This window comes from Manis javanica, chromosome 16 (genome assembly GCF_040802235.1).
Source record: "Manis javanica isolate MJ-LG chromosome 16, MJ_LKY, whole genome shotgun sequence".
NCBI classification, from domain to species: Eukaryota; Metazoa; Chordata; class Mammalia; order Pholidota; family Manidae; genus Manis; species Manis javanica.
The window spans coordinates 3,939,722-3,958,397 of record NC_133171.1 but is presented as its reverse complement, the minus strand read 5'-3'; the positions used below and the strand labels follow the sequence as shown (position 1 = coordinate 3,958,397).

Genomic DNA, 18,676 nt, shown 5'->3' with positions numbered 1-18,676 from the left:
TATTTTAATCCCAAGATTAAAATTTGGGATTAAATTTTCTATTATCCTGAATTTCCCATCATTTTATGTGCTTCTGTTCCACGGAAGACACTGAGGATTAGCGTGATCTCCACATCATGGCTACGTTTGTTTTTTCTACTTTGCCTAAAAATTCACAGTTGGGTTCCAGAGAGTTTATTTGTTAACATTCTCTTCGAGAATGGAGAATTTAGTAAGGGAGAGAGGAAAATAATGTCCAAGCCAGAAGAATGAAAAGTCGGAGCAATAAAAGTAGAAGGATGAAAAAGTACAGAGTGCTCAGAATGTGGTGTGGCATGTAGTTGGGGTGGGGTGCCTTGAATCATGGCGGGGCACCCTCGGTTTTCCTACCCATGCTGGAAGCAAGGAATCAGCACATTGTCCAGTGAATTCCATTAATAGCGGGGTTGAGACTTTCAAAAGGAAGGAGAGAAAGAGCATTTAGAGAGCATTATTTCTTCAGGGGGTGGGTGGAAGCTCAGTGTCCTCTATGTATTAATGATATAGGGTGGAGGGCCTGAGGTGTTGATTTCAGATAGTGAGAAGTGGGAAGGCATTCAGTAGTTGAACTGGTGTTTTAGAAGTCCTTTTAAGTAAAATACATTCATCTATGTTAAAAAAATAACTGATGGAAAAGTGAAAGGTTGGAGATAGGAACATCTAAGTAAAAGCCTGACGCTCTTTAGCCAAAACACTACTATTTACAGATAGTGGGAAACAACATTTATGTTGTTGGCTTAATAGGCTTACCTGGGCAGGTGTAAAGCACTTCTCTGAGTATTAGCTGATGTTCTCTGAATGGTGAAGACCTGAATGGCCCCGCAGTGCCCTAACCAGAACACCTTCTGTGGTCAGGATTCAGGTTCTTTGCAATGAAATTTTAAGGTCTCCTCTAAATCAAGGGATATAGCTTCAGGACTTGTTTATGTCCTCAGCATGCTAGGACAGACACCACAGTGGATGCCGGACATGGGCTTTGAGAGAGGGGCTGTCACCCTCATCTCAAAGTCGCAGGACCAGGATCCCGGCAGTTTCAAATGCCCTGGGACTGGAACTCCAGTAATCTCTTGTTTTAGAAAAGAGTAGGGCGGGGCCGAAAGCTTTACAAAGGAGCCAGAATGGACGAGGTTTTCTTTTAGATCTTGTCACCCCGGTCATTTTATCATTAAGGCAGCGTATTTGAGAATGGAGGCTACGTTATATCCTGCAGATCGTACTGGAAGAGTCGAGGGGCCGGTTGTGGACCACTGCTGGCAGCAACAAGAGGACGGGGTGTGCCAGCCCGACAGACGACCAGCAGGAAAGGCACCGCCTCCCAGAACACAGCATTTCAACTTCAGCTTTTACTGCGCTAATTGCCTGAATGACAATAACAAGGGTCTGGGGCTGGGGGCACGGGAAATGAAAGAAAAGAGATCTGGGAAATGAAATCTGCAGGGGAAAAGAAGTTACCAGAGTTCTAGTGAAACAGCTAGCAGATGCCAGCGGGGAGGCAGAGGGAGGGGGAGAGGCTGGGCTTCAGCAACCTGCTGCTGGGAGAGAGACAAAGGCGGTCGGAGAGCGGCAGAGGCGAGGCGGATCGGTCGGTAGTGTCAGCATGGGGAGAGAGCCCGCAGCTGGACTCCCGGGATGAAACGGAGTAAATCCGCAGCGTCTGCTTCGGGGTTGGAATGACTGGAGTATGTACCAAAATAAGAACTCAGAGGAAAAAGTAAGTCTGGGAAAGGACTTTCAGATTTTGACGGTCTTGGAACTCTCGCTCGTCTTTGAGGCATGCCTTCTTCGATGCGCTACCTCTTTATAGTCTCTGTCTCGTGTGTCATCATTTTTATCGCGCTCTATGTGTTCAGATTTGGGGGAGAGCAAAGCTTCCAGAGGCTAAATAACTCGGACACTTTGATGCTGACTGAAGTCTGCACATCCTTTATCAAAGGCAAAACACCTTTCCTGTGGAAAAACAAACTAACCATCTACGAGCAGTCTTCTTGCAAGGAATACCTGACCCAAAGCCACTATATCACGGCCCCTTTATCCAAAGAAGAGGCTGAATTTCCTTTGGCATATATAATGGTCATCCATCACAATTTCGACACCTTTGAAAGGCTCTTAAGAGCTATTTACATGCCCCAGAACGTCTACTGTGTTCATGTGGATGAAAAGGCGACGGTCGAATTTAAAGATGCAGTGGAACGATTACTGAGCTGCTTCCCAAATGCGTTCCTGGCTTCCAGGATGGAGCCGGTTGTCTATGGTGGGATTTCCAGGCTCCAGGCTGACCTGAACTGCCTCAGAGATCTCGCAGCCTCGGAGGTTCCGTGGAAGTACGCCCTCAACACCTGTGGGCAAGATTTCCCCCTGAAAACCAACAAGGAAATAGTGCAGTATCTGAAAGGATTCAAGGGGAAAAACATCACGCCGGGGGTGCTGCCCCCAGCTCACGCCATTGGACGCACCAAGTATGTCCATCGAGAGCACCTGGGCAAAGAGGTTTCCTATGTGATCAGAACCACAGCTTTGAAACCACCTCCTCCCCACAATCTCACCATTTACTTTGGCTCTGCCTATGTTGCTCTATCTAGAGAATTCACCAACTTTGTCCTCCATGACCCACGGGCTGTTGATTTGCTCCAGTGGTCCAAAGATACTTTCAGCCCTGATGAACATTTCTGGGTGACACTCAATAGGATTCCAGGTATGTGAAATTCTGTATTTCATGTGATAATGATATGCTGTGCTTGACAGGGCTTTTTAAGAGCTTGCTCCTTTTTTTTTTATTAGAAGTGGAAGATGAAAACTGAGACCTATGGTTCTCACCCAAATTCTTTCCAAATGCGGAATGATTTTCTAGCATGGCCAAATAATACCTCTCAGTGGTATGGTTTTTCAGTTTATCATGTCTTGGGCATTCTTCATCTTAAACATCTTTACCACAATAGGTATTATGATTCTTAATCCCACTGATATTCTTTCTTGCCCCTAAATTTGTCAAACTTGCTCTTCCCGAAGGGTTTTTGGCTCAGCCATCCTCCTGCGCACCCCAGGCCTTCACAGGCTCCTTCTCATCAGCCAGATGTGGAGAAGCGGAGCTGACCACCCCACCCTGTTACTCTTTCAGAGTTTATCACTGTGTGGAATGATCTTATTTACTTGTTTGGATGGGTTTGTTTATGGCCTCTGCCAGTGAAGTTGGGGCCATTTTCTATCCAGTTAATCCATCTTCAATGTTTACAACACAAGTAAATACTCAATAACTACATTAGCTGGATGAATGAATGAGTGAGTGAAATGATGCATGGCAAAGCATGAGGCTTTCCTATGGCATCGCAGTTGTCTCCCTACCACCTGGCGAGCTGAGAAGTATGAGGATTCATGCATGTACCTATCCTATGTGTAGTTGTTTCTTTTAAACACATTTTACTGCAGATAAATAATGAAATTCTAAGAGAAACTCCTTTTTTTTCTCATCAAAACATTTCTACCTTTCCTAACGGACCCAGTCACTTATTTTAAAAACTCTACAAAACATGATAGGATTTCCTCTGAAGGAAAACAGCATGCTTTGGACTCAATGAAAAAATACAAAATGGATCTGTGATGAACCCGACAGCATTATTATAGCCAGAGAAAAGCAGTCATTGTTCTGGTTGCTGGGGGACTGCCAAGTTGGAAACAACTAGGTGCTCTCCGGCTGCAGGGCAGGGCCTCCTGGGCGATAAACATGCCAGCATTCTCTGGAAAATACCGTGTTTGGTCTCTGAATCCCACGGCAACTTCGCCTGGTGAACAGGGCTTACCACCTGCCGTGCTCTCTCTCCCTGACCTTCCTCTCCCTACGGACCCATCTTTCAACGTTCCCTCTGTTGTTCCCATCATTGGCGTAGAATTTGGGAGCATTAGGTACTGAGAGGCTGATTTTCATATTTAAATATTTATTCCCTTTCTATTTTCACTAATCCCTTTGGATTTGGCCCTAGCCACGTGGTGTCTTAGATGAAGTACTGAGATGAAGGCATTTCATAACTTAGTAAAAGCCTCAATCATTGCTTTCCAAACCAGAAAAACATGGGTTTGGGTTGGTGTTAAATGTCTGTGATTATTTTGACAGAAGGATGGTCAGTCTTATAAATGACAAATCAATATAAGAAAATCAAGGGAAAATTAATCTTTCACTCTTCCTTGTTTTTTCTTAGTCCCCTTCCCTTTCCAGCCCTTGCCAGAGACGCAATGCGGGAAATCAAGAATGTTGTCTAGGTAGGTGCAGGAGAGAAAACCATTTTTGCTCTTGGTTTGTGGTGTGGCACACTGGCTCTGCCCTCTCCCTGTGCCAGCCTGACCCATGCACAGCGCATAACCTCTTGGAGCCTCAAATCTCCCCAGCTACAAAATGAGGGCCCAGGTCGGAAGACCCTTTTCTTCCTACACACGTCTTTCTTTGCAAAACATGTCCAGAAGCACGTCAACAGCTAGTGTGTAGCTGTGAGGAATTTGTAGAAAGGCTGAAACATTGGTGTGTCTGGGCTTCCAGTCGCCTTGGCCAGTGGAACCCCATTTCCCCTATGGAAACTGGAGGTTGAGCGGTCCACCAAGAGCATGTCTCCAGAGAGGAAGGTGAGCTCAGCCCAGGTCAACGGTCTGTGGGGTCTGAGTCTGCTTTTCAGGGTAGGGTGGCATTTCCTGGGGTTGCCTCCTTCCTTTCTTAGACTCTGGAGGGCATCCTGGCTCAGGGAGAAAGCAGAAGGAAATCCTGCCTGTAGGTGGGGGACTTCCCAAATTACAAGTAATTCAAAGAAAACTTGGCTGTCTCCATCTTTAAAGGCAATGCAAAATTCAATTACACACTCAGTTACTCCAGGAGTTTAACACTTGAGCACTCTTTGTAATTTCAGATTTGGTGTGTGAATCTGGTTCTTTATTACCAGACAACCTTTAACCAAATCAGCTCTTCTATTTTCAGTGTCCTATTTGAAGGGGAAAAGTCCTGCAGTGAAAAAAATGTAAACACATATGTGCTTATAATTTTTTTGCAAACGTGCAAGTGCAGATAGTGTCCCTTTCTTCCCTCAAACTTAACTGTCTCTCTTTCTCCTAAACATCCTAAATTAAAGTGCTTCTGTTAGGAAGACCCTGCACAGGCATATCACGTTCCCCAAAACGCCCACAAGAAAATGATTAGTCCCCTATAATTAGATGATATCAGAAAAAGTGAAAATAGTTTAAAATTGGTGAGACTCAACAGAAAGCACATTCGTAGAGGGAGCACTTCATCACAGATCTTTACACTGCCTTATTTTTTTTCATGTTGTCTTTTTATTGAGAAAAATGACTTCTCTCTTGGTTTTCAACCCTTTGGTTTCTTCCATACTGTGTTAAAATTAGAAATGACCCTGGGATAGGTCAGAAAGAATCCCCTGGGGGACCTATCTCATCTGCTTCGTCAGGGGAGGCCAGTAGGAACACCATCCCGGGTGGCTGGCACACCATCCGGGTGGCTTCTGTGCAGACAGATTGTCACGATCTCTCCCTTCTGGCCCTATGCTCAAAAGAGGCCTCAGGGGCACACATTTCTCCCACTCACCCTACAGAATGCTGGGCTTTGGTGGCGGTAGCTAACCCTGAGTTCTGGGGCGTGCTTTGCTTACCTTTCCTGATTTCTCACATCTTTGCAATCAGTTCTACATGTCACCTAAGGAAAGCCCATTTTCTCTAGGTTTTCTGGTGATTCCTATAGCATTTTCTTCTGTCTTCCTGCCCCAGAGGGACTGCCACAGGCCACTGAGAGTTTTGCTTTAAGTCTTGTGAAATGGTTTAGCATCTGCAGAAACTGCTGCCTGGCTAATTTTTTTCGCAGGCCATTTGCACAGCTATGGTGCCTCCATGCCCCTCTTCAGGGTGGTCCATCCCTAATGTGAGAGCCAAGCTACCATGAGCTACGGCTTTGGCCGCTGCTTTTCCCTCACTGCGTAAGTTTGTCCTTTTGAATTTTTCTCGTGCATCACCCTGACCTTTCTCATGCCATAGTGTTTTTCTTCCATGGAGTGTTTTCATTTCCCTCTCTTCCTTTTCCCTTTCTGTATATATTTTTTAGAGTTCCTTTGTCAAATAAATTATCTCAACCTCAGAAGTGACCACATGAGCACATTTCCTCATTTTTCAAGTCTAAAAATAGCATGTTTCCTACATCGATTTATTTAGCTTTTTAAACTTTGACTTGAATTTATCATGTGCACGTTCTTTGGGAGTGTGTGAGGACTCTTGAGTCGCAGTGACAGAAACGCAATACAAAGTTGCTTCCCCAGACACCAGAACTTACTGGGTCACAGAAGTGAGGTGCTCACAAAGGGGCTCCATGTATAGCTGGATCACGGGGTAAAACAATAGAGCTGTCTCCTTGCCAGGTTGTCTCTCCGTGGGTGACCAACTATCCCTGTTTGCCCAGGTCTGCAGGGGGAGTTTCAGCACTAAAACCAGCGAAGTCCCAGGCAAACTGGGATGAGTTGGTTACCCTGTTTGCCAGCCTCTCTGTGTTGGCCTTATCAGACAGGTCCCCTCACCTGGTGTCAGAGATGGCCAGAAGTAGCTCTGGGTATGTGGTTCTAGCAGCTGGCACTTCTGGGGGAAATGAAGGTCTTTTTTTCCCCAGTATTATCAGCAACAGCTCAGGGAAGTCCTCAGTTTGGTCCTTCTTGGTCCAAATCCCTGAGCCCTAAACGAATCAGGGGGATGAAGAATGCTGAGTGAGCTTTTCTGGGTCGCTTTCCTGCCCAAGAGCTAGGAGTTACAGGCAGGCTAGGGTGGAGGATGGCTCCCAAAGGTGAGGACGGGCCCCTGCCACACGATGGCTCCTGCCTGTGGGCAGCACTTTCCGTGAGCATCTCCACGTGGTTAGGGAACAGATTCAATGAGATGGCATGGCTTTAAGCACTTGAGCGATTTTATCTTAGAGGATGCTAATTAAATTACTTTTGTGGAAGCCGCAAGATCTCAATAAGCATTCCCCTTTTCTCTCACTAAAAACATTTTTAATAATGTTCCTTTATTATATTAGGATAGTACTTGGCAAAAAGATTTCTTTCTTTTTTTTTTTTATTAAGGTATCACTGACATACACTCTTATGAAGGTTTCACTTGAAAACCATTGTGGCAAAAAGATTTCTTATGCAGTTTCTCCTTTAAGGTGAGGACCATTGTTACCGCTTTGCAGATGAGAAATTTAAGATTAAAATAAGTGACTTATCCAAAAACAAATCTGGGATGTACCTAGCAAGAAATAAGAATAAGAAGAAATATGTAAGGGGAGGAGAGGAGAGGTAAGGCTTATGTTATATATTTAGATTAAATTGGACCTGATTTTATGAATTCTTTATGAAATTTTTACAATAATTGCAAGTGTTCAGAAGATGAAACCTAGCTAATTCTAAGTCTTATTATGCTTATGGAACAATTATGTAACTGGACCCACCTAAGAATTTTCTGTCTTGTTCCTGAGCCCATTCTCCTGGGGCCTGCGGCCTGGTCATGTGAGCAGAAGGTGCAGGACAGACAGGGAACTAGTGTTTACTGAACATCTGCCTTCAGGCCTGTGTTATCTCAGTTTAATCTTCACAAGAATCCTGTCCGGTCAGTGTTTAAATCCACATTTTATAGATGTGGACATGGGATCAGAGAGGTTGAGTAATACTCCCTGCTCCCAATGAAGGGAGAGTGTGTGTGATGGGCACCTCAGATCCTACACGCTCAGAACCCGACCTGTGACCTCCTTTTGTGCCCCGAATTCAACACCCGTCTTCTGTTAGTGCAGACTGACACCGAGCTGCCTCCTGAGCTCTCGCCACCTCATACCTGCCAGTTTAGCTTGGCTCCAGAGGCAGAGAGAACCAGGCTGGGCACCTAGCTCCTCTGTCAGCAGCCACATGGCTGGCTCCTGTAAAGCCCCTTCTCTGAGTACGAGTGTAGCACAGAGGTCGGGACCCTGGAGCCAGGCTGCCTGAATTTAGATCTCTGCTCTGCCATTTACAGGTTGTATGACCTTAGACAAGTTACCTAGAGTTAGGGGGCCTCAGTTTTCCCATCTACGAAATGGGGGAAATAATATTACTTATAGCAAATGTGTGAAGCTTAAATGAATTGGACCAGTGCCTGACACATATTTTAAGTTTTCATTTTTATTATTGGTGCTGTTGTTATTTTCTGCATCTACAAAGTGGATATGCATTCAACAAATATTTATTGAGTGCCTAGACACTGCCCTAGCTACTGGGATATAGCAATTAACAAGACAGATAAGGGCCCTACTCTCATGGGGTGTATATTCTAGAAGTGGGAGACAGATGATGCAAAGTGGACAGAAAAGACAATTAGAGAGTCTGCTGAGTGCTGTGAAAGAAATGCAGGCTGGTGTAAGAGGGGACCTGCCTTAAATGGGGTGATTCAAGGAAGACTGCTTGGCAAAAGCAGCCCATGAGCTACACCTCCAAAATGAGGATAGGCCAGCCACGCACTTGGGAAAGCAGGGCCCGGTAGAGGGACTGGGGCTTGCAAAGGTTCAGAGGTGAACAGGAGCTCTGTGTGATCAGGGGCCTGAAAAGCAGCCAGTGTGAGCAAGGGTGAGGGCTGGACCTGGCGAGAGGTGGGCAAGACCCTGGTGTGAAGGCCATGGGGGTGGCATGACCCAGCAGCACCATGTGCAGAGGGTTACTGGTGGCCTTAAGGAGCAGCAGTGTGTGCAGGTGCTTGGCGTGGGGCTGAGTTCAGAGTAACGGCCATTAAGCTGCAGCTGCCTATTAGCCTCCTCTCCATTTGGTGCCATGATCCATCTGTCTTATCTCTCTACTACAATAGTCTAATTTCTTTCTAACTACTTTCTGTGACTCCCTTCTCAGCCTGCTTTAACCCATTCTCTGCACTGACAGGATGACCTTCATAAACATGCACCTTGCTCACATAATCTCATCTCTCTCCTTCTTAGAAGCCTATGGCTGCCCACCACCTCCAGTGTGACATCCCAGCCCCTCCCCTGGGCACCGGGAGCTCATTCTGGCCCCTTGGACTTTCTAGCACCTTGTTTTGCTATGTGCCCATCCCTACTGCACTCCATGTATACTAGACCACTTGTGGGTCCCAAGTGGGCCAGTGGGCCACTTCCACCTTCCTGACCTTGACTCTTGCTGGTCCCACTGCCCGAATGCTCTGGAAGGCTCTTCCCCTCTTGCCCTCATTTGAAAGGCACATGCTCTTGTTTTAAGTTTCAACTTAGAGTCCTGTTCTCTAAAAAGCCTTTCCTAATGCTCATTCCTGCATACTTGCTCCTCCTGTATCACATTTGTAACTGTTACTAGTCTTGCTGTGTTTGTGTTCCCAGTGGCCTTTTGGACTGAGGTTCAAGGGTAGCGCCTGCTAGTTTCTGTTTTTCTTACAACTAGCCCCACCTCTGCTGCAGGAGCAAAGCTCAATGCAACAGGAGTCAGCTTTATATATTTAACTTGCACAAACTCAGCTGCATTCATACACACACACACACACACACACACATTGTAGGTAAGCTTAAGTGATTTCAGCCCTGCACTCTGCCCTGCATGGCACCCAGTTAGTCTAGGGTCCAGAGGAAGCGTGAGATGGGTTCTGATTATTCCTGTCATGGGTCTCAGTTCCCATGGCTCACTTGACTTAAGGATACAGCACGCCCCTCAGCTCGAGCGAACTTCTTCATCTGGTACTCATTAGAAGAAACTGCGATCTGGACCAAGATGAAAGGGAGAATTGGCCGTGCTGGAGTTATGGAGACTCCATGTCATCTTAACATGGCATATTCCCAAGGGATTTGTCCAGAGTGATTTTGAATGAATGTTGTTTTTCCTTTACACACTGACTCTGCAACCTCTTCTCCCTGTAGGATGTATACCTTCTCTAAATACTTGTCGAATGTATTGAATAGTTAGTCATTGGCAAAGTCAGGGCACAAATTCAGATTATCTGACTCTAAGCCAGGGTTCTGTCCCCATCCACAAGGCAGTGTATAGAATTGCTCTATTTTAGATGTCTTTGTTACTTAGAAAGGCAGATGGGGTAGACGGGGTACAAAGAGATAATTATCAAAGGCAGAAACCAGCTGTCTTTGAACAATACTTTGTCATAGAGCTTTGACTCTGTCACAGAACATTGAGATACAACGTAAACATTATGAAAAGGCTATCGTGTTGCCAAATGTGTTAAAAGGCATTACTTTTATAGTCCCTCTTTGAGAAACTTGTATTTAAGTGGGTAAATCTGTTCTTTTCAACTGAGTGTTGAGTTTTGGAGAATAATGGATATTAGGGCCGCTCTTCTCTGAGAAGTTCATAGTTGGGGAAATTTAAGTTTTCACTAAATATCTCCCGTGAGTCTTCAGCAGTTTGCCTTTTGCCTTTTCCTGTTCCTTCTCCCCTGGTGACTCTCCTTGATGGCCACAGCTCATCACCGTTCCTGTGCGGATGAGCCGTACCCACCAGCACGCTCCCCATTTCTCTCTGCCCTTGGGATATCTCTCCCTCAGGCACCCACTGGCCCCCTTTCCACCTCCCTCCTCCCCACAGCCCCTCTTGCCCAGAATCTCTGCGACTGGCGCTGCTGTTCTCCACGTTAGCCAGTGTGTCTTCTCTCCCAGGCCCCCAAGTCTAATCAGCACATCTGTGTGTTCTGTCTGTAAATGGTTTCCACTGGGTATCACCTGCCGGTTCCCATCACCTCGCTCTAACCCCGGCCCATCGTGCCTCTCAAGTAGACTGTTAGACCAGCCCAAGTGCCTCTCGGGCCAGGTCCCACTTCAGACTATTCTAACTCTTGACATATTTTCCCCCTTAAGGCATAGCTCTAAGAATAACTTCTCATCCCAGAAGCTTCTGTGAGTTTCAACAGCTTATCAAGTTATGCAGCATAAACCTCCCCACATGACGAGGAGGCTATTAAGGTATCCTCATTGAATACCACCCCACTCTCAAGTCCCACCGCTGCCTTCCCGGGAAGGAGCCCTCCAGAAAAGCCAGGAGGCCTGTGTTTGGGCACCTTTGTTCCTGTCATTCTCTCCCCTGGGGCCATTCTGCCCCATCTCTCTTATTTAAGTAATGGCCTTAATAGGTCGGCATTCCATAGCTTGACATTTAGGAAGCTTTTCCTGAACTTTTTTTCTCAGTTGTGTACCTTTGTAAACCTCTGCTCTAACTCCTTTATGTCGTTCTGTAATCTTTGCATTAAAATTATGAGTGTGGATATCATATTACCCTGACTGGACTATTGTTTCTTTGGGGTCTTTCATATTTTTGACAGCCCAACAGAGCAAGCATCAGTAGGATAAGAATAAGTATTTACTGAATTAAGTCAAATGGAAGTAGTTTTTCATATGCCCGTCAGCCCTACTGCCCAGTCAGCTGCAAATCCCCAGCCCCAGCCTCCCTACTCCATCACCAGACACGCGCACACGTGCACGCAGAGCCTAGACTCCACCCCCACCCCCCACCCCAGCCTAGACCACTTTGCTGTGTCTCGAGGGGTCAGCTCAGATGCTGTTTCCTGACCTTTATGCTCCTCAGGTTTTCCAAACCATCTTGCTCATCTTGGGAATGCTTCTTAATGCCAAGCTTTTTTGGGGGGCAGCCTTAACTCAAAGCAAACTGCTTCGATCTGATGCCACCATCCAGGAACTTTCCGAGTTGGTGCCTTACTCTGCACCAAAGAAGTCAAAAGAACAACCCCACACAAAGACCCGCATTCCAAAGACCAGATCTGGGTTTTTTTCCGGCTGCTTCTCTGATGGATTTAACCCATTGTTTGGTGAAGCAAATGGCTCTTCTACAATTTTTCGTGATTTTTTTTTTCTTCTGCGTCATGGGGAAGACGATTTGCAATCTTGGAAAGCTACATCCAAAGCAGCAAGTATATTAATTACTTTTCTAACTAACCATTTCTTCATGAGCCTTCTCAATGCCAGAGCCACTTATAAGCCCACATTTCTCTCATCCTCTGACCTGCACAGTAGGTGGCATTCTTTCCTGAGATGCTTTTGGACAAAACTGTGCATGGCCAATATATTGACCCTGTGTCCATTTTAGTGCCATGTCTTCAGAGAATGGATGGATGATATTCATTCCCCATAATCTTTCCCTTCAGCCAGATTCGGGGTCAGAATATGCATGAACATATCAGAAGATAAAACTGCCATCCCTGCTAAGCGAGCCAAAGCGGCTCAGACCATCCTGAAGGGGTCAGTTTCCTGCCGTGATCGGTGTCCTCTCCAGACACTTCCTCAGCAACCCCTGGCCCCCCATCCTCACATGATCCCCTTCACTGAAGATCTATATGATTCTGCCCTCAGTTGAAGTCGGAGCTCATTCTTTGAGCTTCTGGGATTTTGCGTAAGGCTCTAAATGCCCTGCCGTGTCCCGTGTGAAAACTGCTCACCCTGGGCCCTCAAGTCCTGTCTGGAAGCAAGGTCCCCTGGGAGGCTACACCCCCCACCCCCTGACCCGCCACATACACACAGGATGGTTTCTCTTAGCCCAGGACCTGGGTCTTTCTGAGCTAACCGCCTTCCACCCTATCTCCAACTTCTCAATTTGTCTCTGGTCAGTTATCCTATCACATTTTGGACTTTCCCCTGTACTTCCTGAGTCTAAACAAAACTCCCCCAGTGCAGTTTTCCTGTTAAAACAGCCTCCTCTTTATCCTGTGCAGAATCGAGAAGAATCACAGCATTTACAGCCGAAAGGAGCCTTAGGGAACATCTAATTCCAACCCTAAAGTTGTACAAATATGGAAACTGAAAGTCAGATCAAATAGCTGGTTGATTATGCTGCTTCATAAAATGAGTTAACATTATCTGGTCTCACTGTGACCCCATATTTTTCTGTTTGTTTCCCCCTCAGAGAAAGAAGATCTCTCAAGTCACATGCAGAGTGGAGAGAGGGGATTTTATTTATTTATTTTTCTCAAAAAATTAAAATAGTTTTTTTTTTTACTGAGGTACACATGATAAAATGCACAAATCTTAATGTATAGCTCGATGAATTTTGACATGTATACACTCATGTAACTGTCCCCCAGATAAAGATATCAAACATTCCAATAATTTTTCCCCCTTCAACATTTTCATCTGAGGGAGGGGATTTTAGATACAAAGAACAGTGTGCTAACAGTTATTTTCCTTTTAGGTTCTGTTGTCATTATATAGGTTATTACTAGGACATCTTATATCCATTCGGGATCACCTGTGTAGTTAGAATGATTTTAGTGCTTTCTTGTAAGTTCACTGAAAAGCCACTCCACAAATGTTAATCATTTTGTCCCCTTGTCCCCAGGGTTCAGGGCTCTGTAGGGAAGGGTTATGTCACAGACCCTCGAGGTCTGCATGCGCCCCCCACCCAGGTCAATGGTTTAAGCAGTTCTTTTCCATCCACACTGGTTACTGAATACTTACCCTTTAATTGGTGTATCTTTCAGCAGTGAGTAGGGAGGACAGATGGCATCCAGGCTGACCAATTCTTCCAGGACTTTCTCAGGTCCGACACTGAAAATCCCACGTCTTGGGAATCCCTCAACCTCTGGCAAACTGAGACAGCTGGTCAACCTAAGTACTGCCCTCACACCCTCCTGCTCACCTTTCCAACACCCAGGGCGTCTCAGGATTGAGAATAAGTGTCCTAGATATTCATGTTCCACATGCAACACTTATCAGTAAGATGGAAAAAAAAAAATAATCAGAGCCACTCATGTAGGGTTACAACACAGCGAAGACACATTAAGGCACAGTGATCAAAACAATGCTGTCAACCACGAGGGCCCTAACCGAAGGAGACCAGGACTGAGCCTACTCTATAACATTTTTTTCCCCATTGTTTTGAGGAGAAGAGGTAGAGTTTAAGGATGTCATCTGAAAAGATGGGTTGGTAAATATAATATTTGGATCTAAAACCACTTAGACCAGTGGGAGAATCAAATGCAAACATTTTCTTTGATTAATTACAAACATAGGGCATATCTTGGAAACATATTTGTTCCAGCTTTAATTTCTAGGAAAGCAAGAGAAACGTCTGGTTTTGGGGGTTTATCCAACCAGTCTACCCTAACAAACTGTTTAAACTCAAGTAACTTGACAGGTTCTGTGGGAAAGAAGCTAATATGACAGTGGATTGAATAAACTGAAAATGAGTCAAGAATTTAAGAGGGCTATTAAAAGTAGAAGTTGGAGGAAACCACTGCCTATCTCTATTTTGGGACTGTTTTGTTTCCATTTACTTGAAAATGTTCAGAAGATAAAGAGTATCTTCAAGATACAGATCTCTGGCAACAACTAGATTAAAAAGACTGTCTCTTAGAAGAAATACCATCCTCTTGACACTTTCAATTCAACATTCACAAATATGGGGTGGAGGAGTTGGGAGTTAGTTGGTGTAGGCACGGCACCAGAAGAATATCCAGATTTGGACAAATCTTGGACATGCAAGGTCTGCTCTTGAATTTGCAGTCTTTTTTTCTGAGAGGGGACATTTGGAAACAAAAAGGTTACATAGAAAGTCACCTATTCTCTTCCTTGAAATTTAATGGACTGTAGCCAGATAAAATTCTGTTTGTGGGTTTTTTGTATTTTTCTGCTTTGTTTTTGTTTTAGGGCAATCAGAGTTAAATCTGGGCAATTAACCCCAGAAGGGAAAGAAATTTGGTACCCCAAAGAAGTTGTTAGGGAAGTAGGAAAAAGCAGTGTGACCCTGCAAGATCAGGGGGCCTGGGATGTGTTGAGTGGCAGGGGGAGAAGAAGCAGAAGGCACTTAGCTGGATTGGCTTTCTGCCACTTGGGCAGGCTTTCTACCTCTCCTTCTTGGGAAAAAATTGGCACAGTGATCCCAAGAAACTTTCTCAGGGTCACACAGTAAACAGCTGAGCCAGATTTAAAGCCAGCTCCTGGTCTTCCCCACCACGCTGTGTTTGTCTCCATCATAATCCTTCCGAGGGGCGCCCCAGAGGCTGGCTCTCTGAAGAGGGGACCAAGTCAGATGCAAGCGGGAAGAGGGGGTAGGGCACGAGGGGGCTGCAACTGAGAATGAGGAGCAGTCTCCCCGTTCTGGGGTGGGGGAGAGGGCAGAATAGACTGATGCTCCTGCCCATGAGAACCATGGCCTAAGGGGCTCTGCCTACGCTCTGGGATCTTCCAGGTGGTAAAATGAGTCCTCAAGCTCAGCTGTTCTTCACAAACACACCGAGGAAGGCAAACGGGATGCTTAGAGTCCTAGGCAAGCCGAGTTTGGTAACACAGAGAGATGTCTTGAGATTTGTTGAGTGTTTCTTATGTGCCAGGCATTGTTCTGAGCTCTTTTCATGCACTGATCTTTTTAAATCTCCTAATAACCCTACAAGGTTAGTCTTCTTAACATCTCCATTTTATAGAAGGAGAAAGGAGACTGAGGCACACAGTGCAGCACTCTGCAGTATTGTGTGCGTACAGGGGCTTCGGCTGCGAGTATAAGGATTATGAACATTACTATTTTCCCACATTCACATTTCTTCACCTGGGAAAGTACAGGAATTACAGATGATTGCCAAAGCTGTCTGATAATGCAAAATTTAGGCCTAGAGAAACATGATTGTAATCTAGAACAAAGATCAGCATGCTATCCACAGCCCATGGGCTAAATCTGTTCCTATTTTCGTACAGCCCACAAGCTGTGAATGACTTTACACTTTTAAATGGTTGGAAAAAAACCCCAAAAGCAGACTGTTTTGTGGCATGGGAATTATATGAAATTGAGATATCAGTGTTCATAGATACATTTGAGCAGGACACAGTCACAAATTGCTATGGCTACTCTCATGGTGTAGTAGCAGAGTAGAGTGGTGGCATCAGACACCAAATGGCCTACAAGCCTAAAATATTTACAACCCAGGAAAAGGCCATTTATATAAAAAGGGCTGATGCCTAATGTAGCATCATATGTGGTAAGCATATTTGCTTAAGATTTTTAAGGAAAAAGTTTTGTCATAACTGTTCTCCTGATAATTGAAAGCCTACTCTTTTGTGCACAAAATGATTACTAAAAAAGCCTATTTTGAATACATGTATTTCAAAAATGTCTTTTTAAGTAGAATATGTAGAATATATGGATAAGATATATACGACTCCACTTACATTTCTAGTTCACTAAATGTTAGTCTCTGTTTATTTTCAAATAAGCCGGCCCCATGTTTGTGATGATATTCCCAGTTTTCAAAGCCTTTCCTAGATATTAAGTATTTGATCACTATAAATGAGAGATAGTGATCGAGAGTAATGAAATGGTCATCGAGCTGTACAGATGCCGGCACTCCTTTAATCGGATGACCCTGCACTGCTCTGCACTTGGAGTTTTACTTAAATGAACTTTCTTCTTGGTCTGTCGCCTATGCTGACAGTAGGGCGCCTGAACCCCCCCTTCTATAACCCTCTTCTAATTTATGACTTCTTGTCTGATTGTATCTAAGCTAAGAGTTAATAGGTTAATTCTCAAGGGGAGTTTGAAGTACTTGACCTTTGATGCTTAAACCAAAGATGATAAACTGGCACCCAGGAGCCCAATGCATGCGTTCACATCTTAAAATTTTAATTACGTGGTAACACTTAAGGACTTTGGGAATTTTAGATGGTACAGTTCAGATTTCTCACTTCTCTGCAGCACTGGCCCTGTGATCCACATGGCATGACTGCTCAGGTTGAGAGGGAGCCTTCTTTCAGGTGGGGCACAGGCTCTTTACGACGGTCACCGCTGTGTCCACAACACTGTGGACATGTGGTAGCTGCCTGGGACCTTACTAGCCCTGTATTCCCTTCCTTCCACCAGCTTCCCTAACTTTTTTCACTTACCGCCCAGTACACATCTGAGTGGTGAATCTGGCCCACAGAGTATGATCATTCTGCTTGCTTGGGAGGTCTTTTCTTGTTTATTTTCTGTGTCTCACTCATAGCCAAAGCATTTGAAGTTTTGCAACTGACACAACCAAACTTTTATGGGGAGCAGAACAGTGTAAATGGGTGGTGATAAGAAGGCGGTGAAAAAGCACTGCCTTGATTCAATAGCAGTAATTATGCCAAGAGGAGCAATCCTGGGTAAAGGAGAACTGTGACAACTTGGGAACAAGCTGGGTCTGATTCCAATCCTGTCTCTGCAAGAACCAGTGTTCATGTTTGCCTTTGGTTAGCCCAGCGGGGTTGGGCCCGTAGTTCACAGGAGGTTAATGAGAACTAAGTGACTGTAAGGAGCAAAGATCCCACCGTGTTCTCCGAAAGCCCCCAGATAGCCTCTCCTTTTGTTTTAATGTTGAGCTGAGCTATGTGTTGTTAGCCTCAGCCCTAGTGTTCTCTCCTTGTTTGTGGTGGTGCAGGTTATTCCGGGGCAGAGAGAGGCAGGGAGCGATAAAAAATGTCCACTTGACAACAATTTTCAATATGTTAAGCCAACTAGAGTGAACAGAGCAGAAATCATGCCCTGGTTGGAAGTTAATAGCTTAGCCCGTGCAATTATTTGCTGGAAGAAAATGCCTGTTCGGTTACCAGAGATACCAGGCAAAACAAGCCTAGTGCTGACCCAACCACTAAGCAGGCGCCATGCACTGATCTCAGGCTGTTCGTCCAAACCTGTCAGTAAGGCTGGCCGACTGGAGAAGCCTTCTTTTGGACACTGCCGCTTTGGACTGTAAGTCACGCTCCCCTCGCACCCGCAATCTGCTTTGCCCAGTTGTGATTAAGATTTGTTGACTTCGCTTTGTACTGGCATTCCACCAGGGCTGGAGGCGAAAGGCACGGAGAGGAGAAAATACCTGACTGAGCCTGCAGTGAGAGCCCCTCGCCTCCCTCTGCCTCCAGGTGCTGCTCCCCACAAACCCTGCCAGGGGTGTATTTCTGCAGAAAAGGGTGTGGCTCTCCCGAAAATGAAGAGAAGAGAAGCCATCAAAGCAGAGTATTTCATTCCTCCATTCACATAGCCACTTTCTATGATTTTTTTTTTCCTGGGGTGATGTAGGAAAGAAAGGAAAGGCATTTAGCTTCCCCTCTTATTGAGTGGGAATAAATCAACCCACTTGAAAATCTTAAGAAGGTAAACATTTTTCTTTAACATTAATGAGAACAGAAGTCTCAAAGTATCAGTTCATTAACAGGGTCAGAAACAGGACATTTTTCAAAAAAAAAAAAACAACAGCAATAAATGGTAATGCTATTGAACATATATGAACATAAACTCCAAACAAGACTTTTTTAATGCACTTAAGTAATTATGTGAGTGGGAACCACTGTAATTTTCCATCACAGAGATGAAGAGCCTGATTTTGAGAGAGGTTAAGTAACTTTACCCTGGGTTGCACAGCTGGGATTTGAAGCCAGTTAAATTGGTTCTGGCATCTGGACTGGGTTGCTGCAGAACTAAGGCTCTGGTTTCTGTCCAGCTGAATGACTTTGAAAAAAATGTTTTCATTGGCCTCAGTTTCCCCATGTGCAAAACAAAGGATTGTGTTGGGTGATCAGTAAGATCCTTGCCAAATCTTCAGGTCTTTCTCCAAATCAGCATCCATCACATCCATGCCGCTGTTGCCATTCATCAGTGGCACGGTGTTGGGTGGAAGGAGGCAGCAGACTGCTGCATTTACACCAAACTCTTTCCTAACTGGG

At 45.1% G+C, this 18,676-nt stretch overlaps 1 protein-coding gene and 1 long non-coding RNA gene across 12 annotated transcripts in view; one reads left to right on the top strand and one right to left on the bottom strand.

Moving 5' to 3' along the window:
• LOC140846881 (uncharacterized) overlaps window positions 1–17,872 on the bottom strand; it is a 44,176-nt gene extending 26,304 nt beyond the window's left edge. The window contains exon 1 of the long non-coding RNA XR_012126377.1: window positions 13,463–17,872. This is a non-coding gene — a long non-coding RNA (uncharacterized lncRNA). The remainder of the gene's footprint in view (window positions 1–13,462) is intronic.
• The window catches only part of GCNT2 (glucosaminyl (N-acetyl) transferase 2 (I blood group)), a 111,981-nt gene that overhangs the window by 52,030 nt on the left and 41,275 nt on the right, over window positions 1–18,676 (top strand). Inside the window, exons 2-3 of one of the 11 annotated variants that reach the window (XM_073225033.1) lie at window positions 2,598–2,710; window positions 4,209–4,227. The exons of 6 other annotated variants lie outside the window; for them this stretch is intronic. In XM_073225033.1, coding sequence (XP_073081134.1) covers window positions 2,598–2,692 — 95 coding nt within the window. In that variant the 3' untranslated portion in view covers window positions 2,693–2,710; window positions 4,209–4,227. Of the gene's footprint in view, window positions 1–1,142; window positions 2,711–3,024; window positions 4,189–4,208; window positions 4,228–18,676 lie in introns of those variants that run through there. 4 more of the 11 variants (XM_073225032.1, XM_037011398.2, XM_037011397.2 and 1 more) reach the window with 4 other exon arrangements.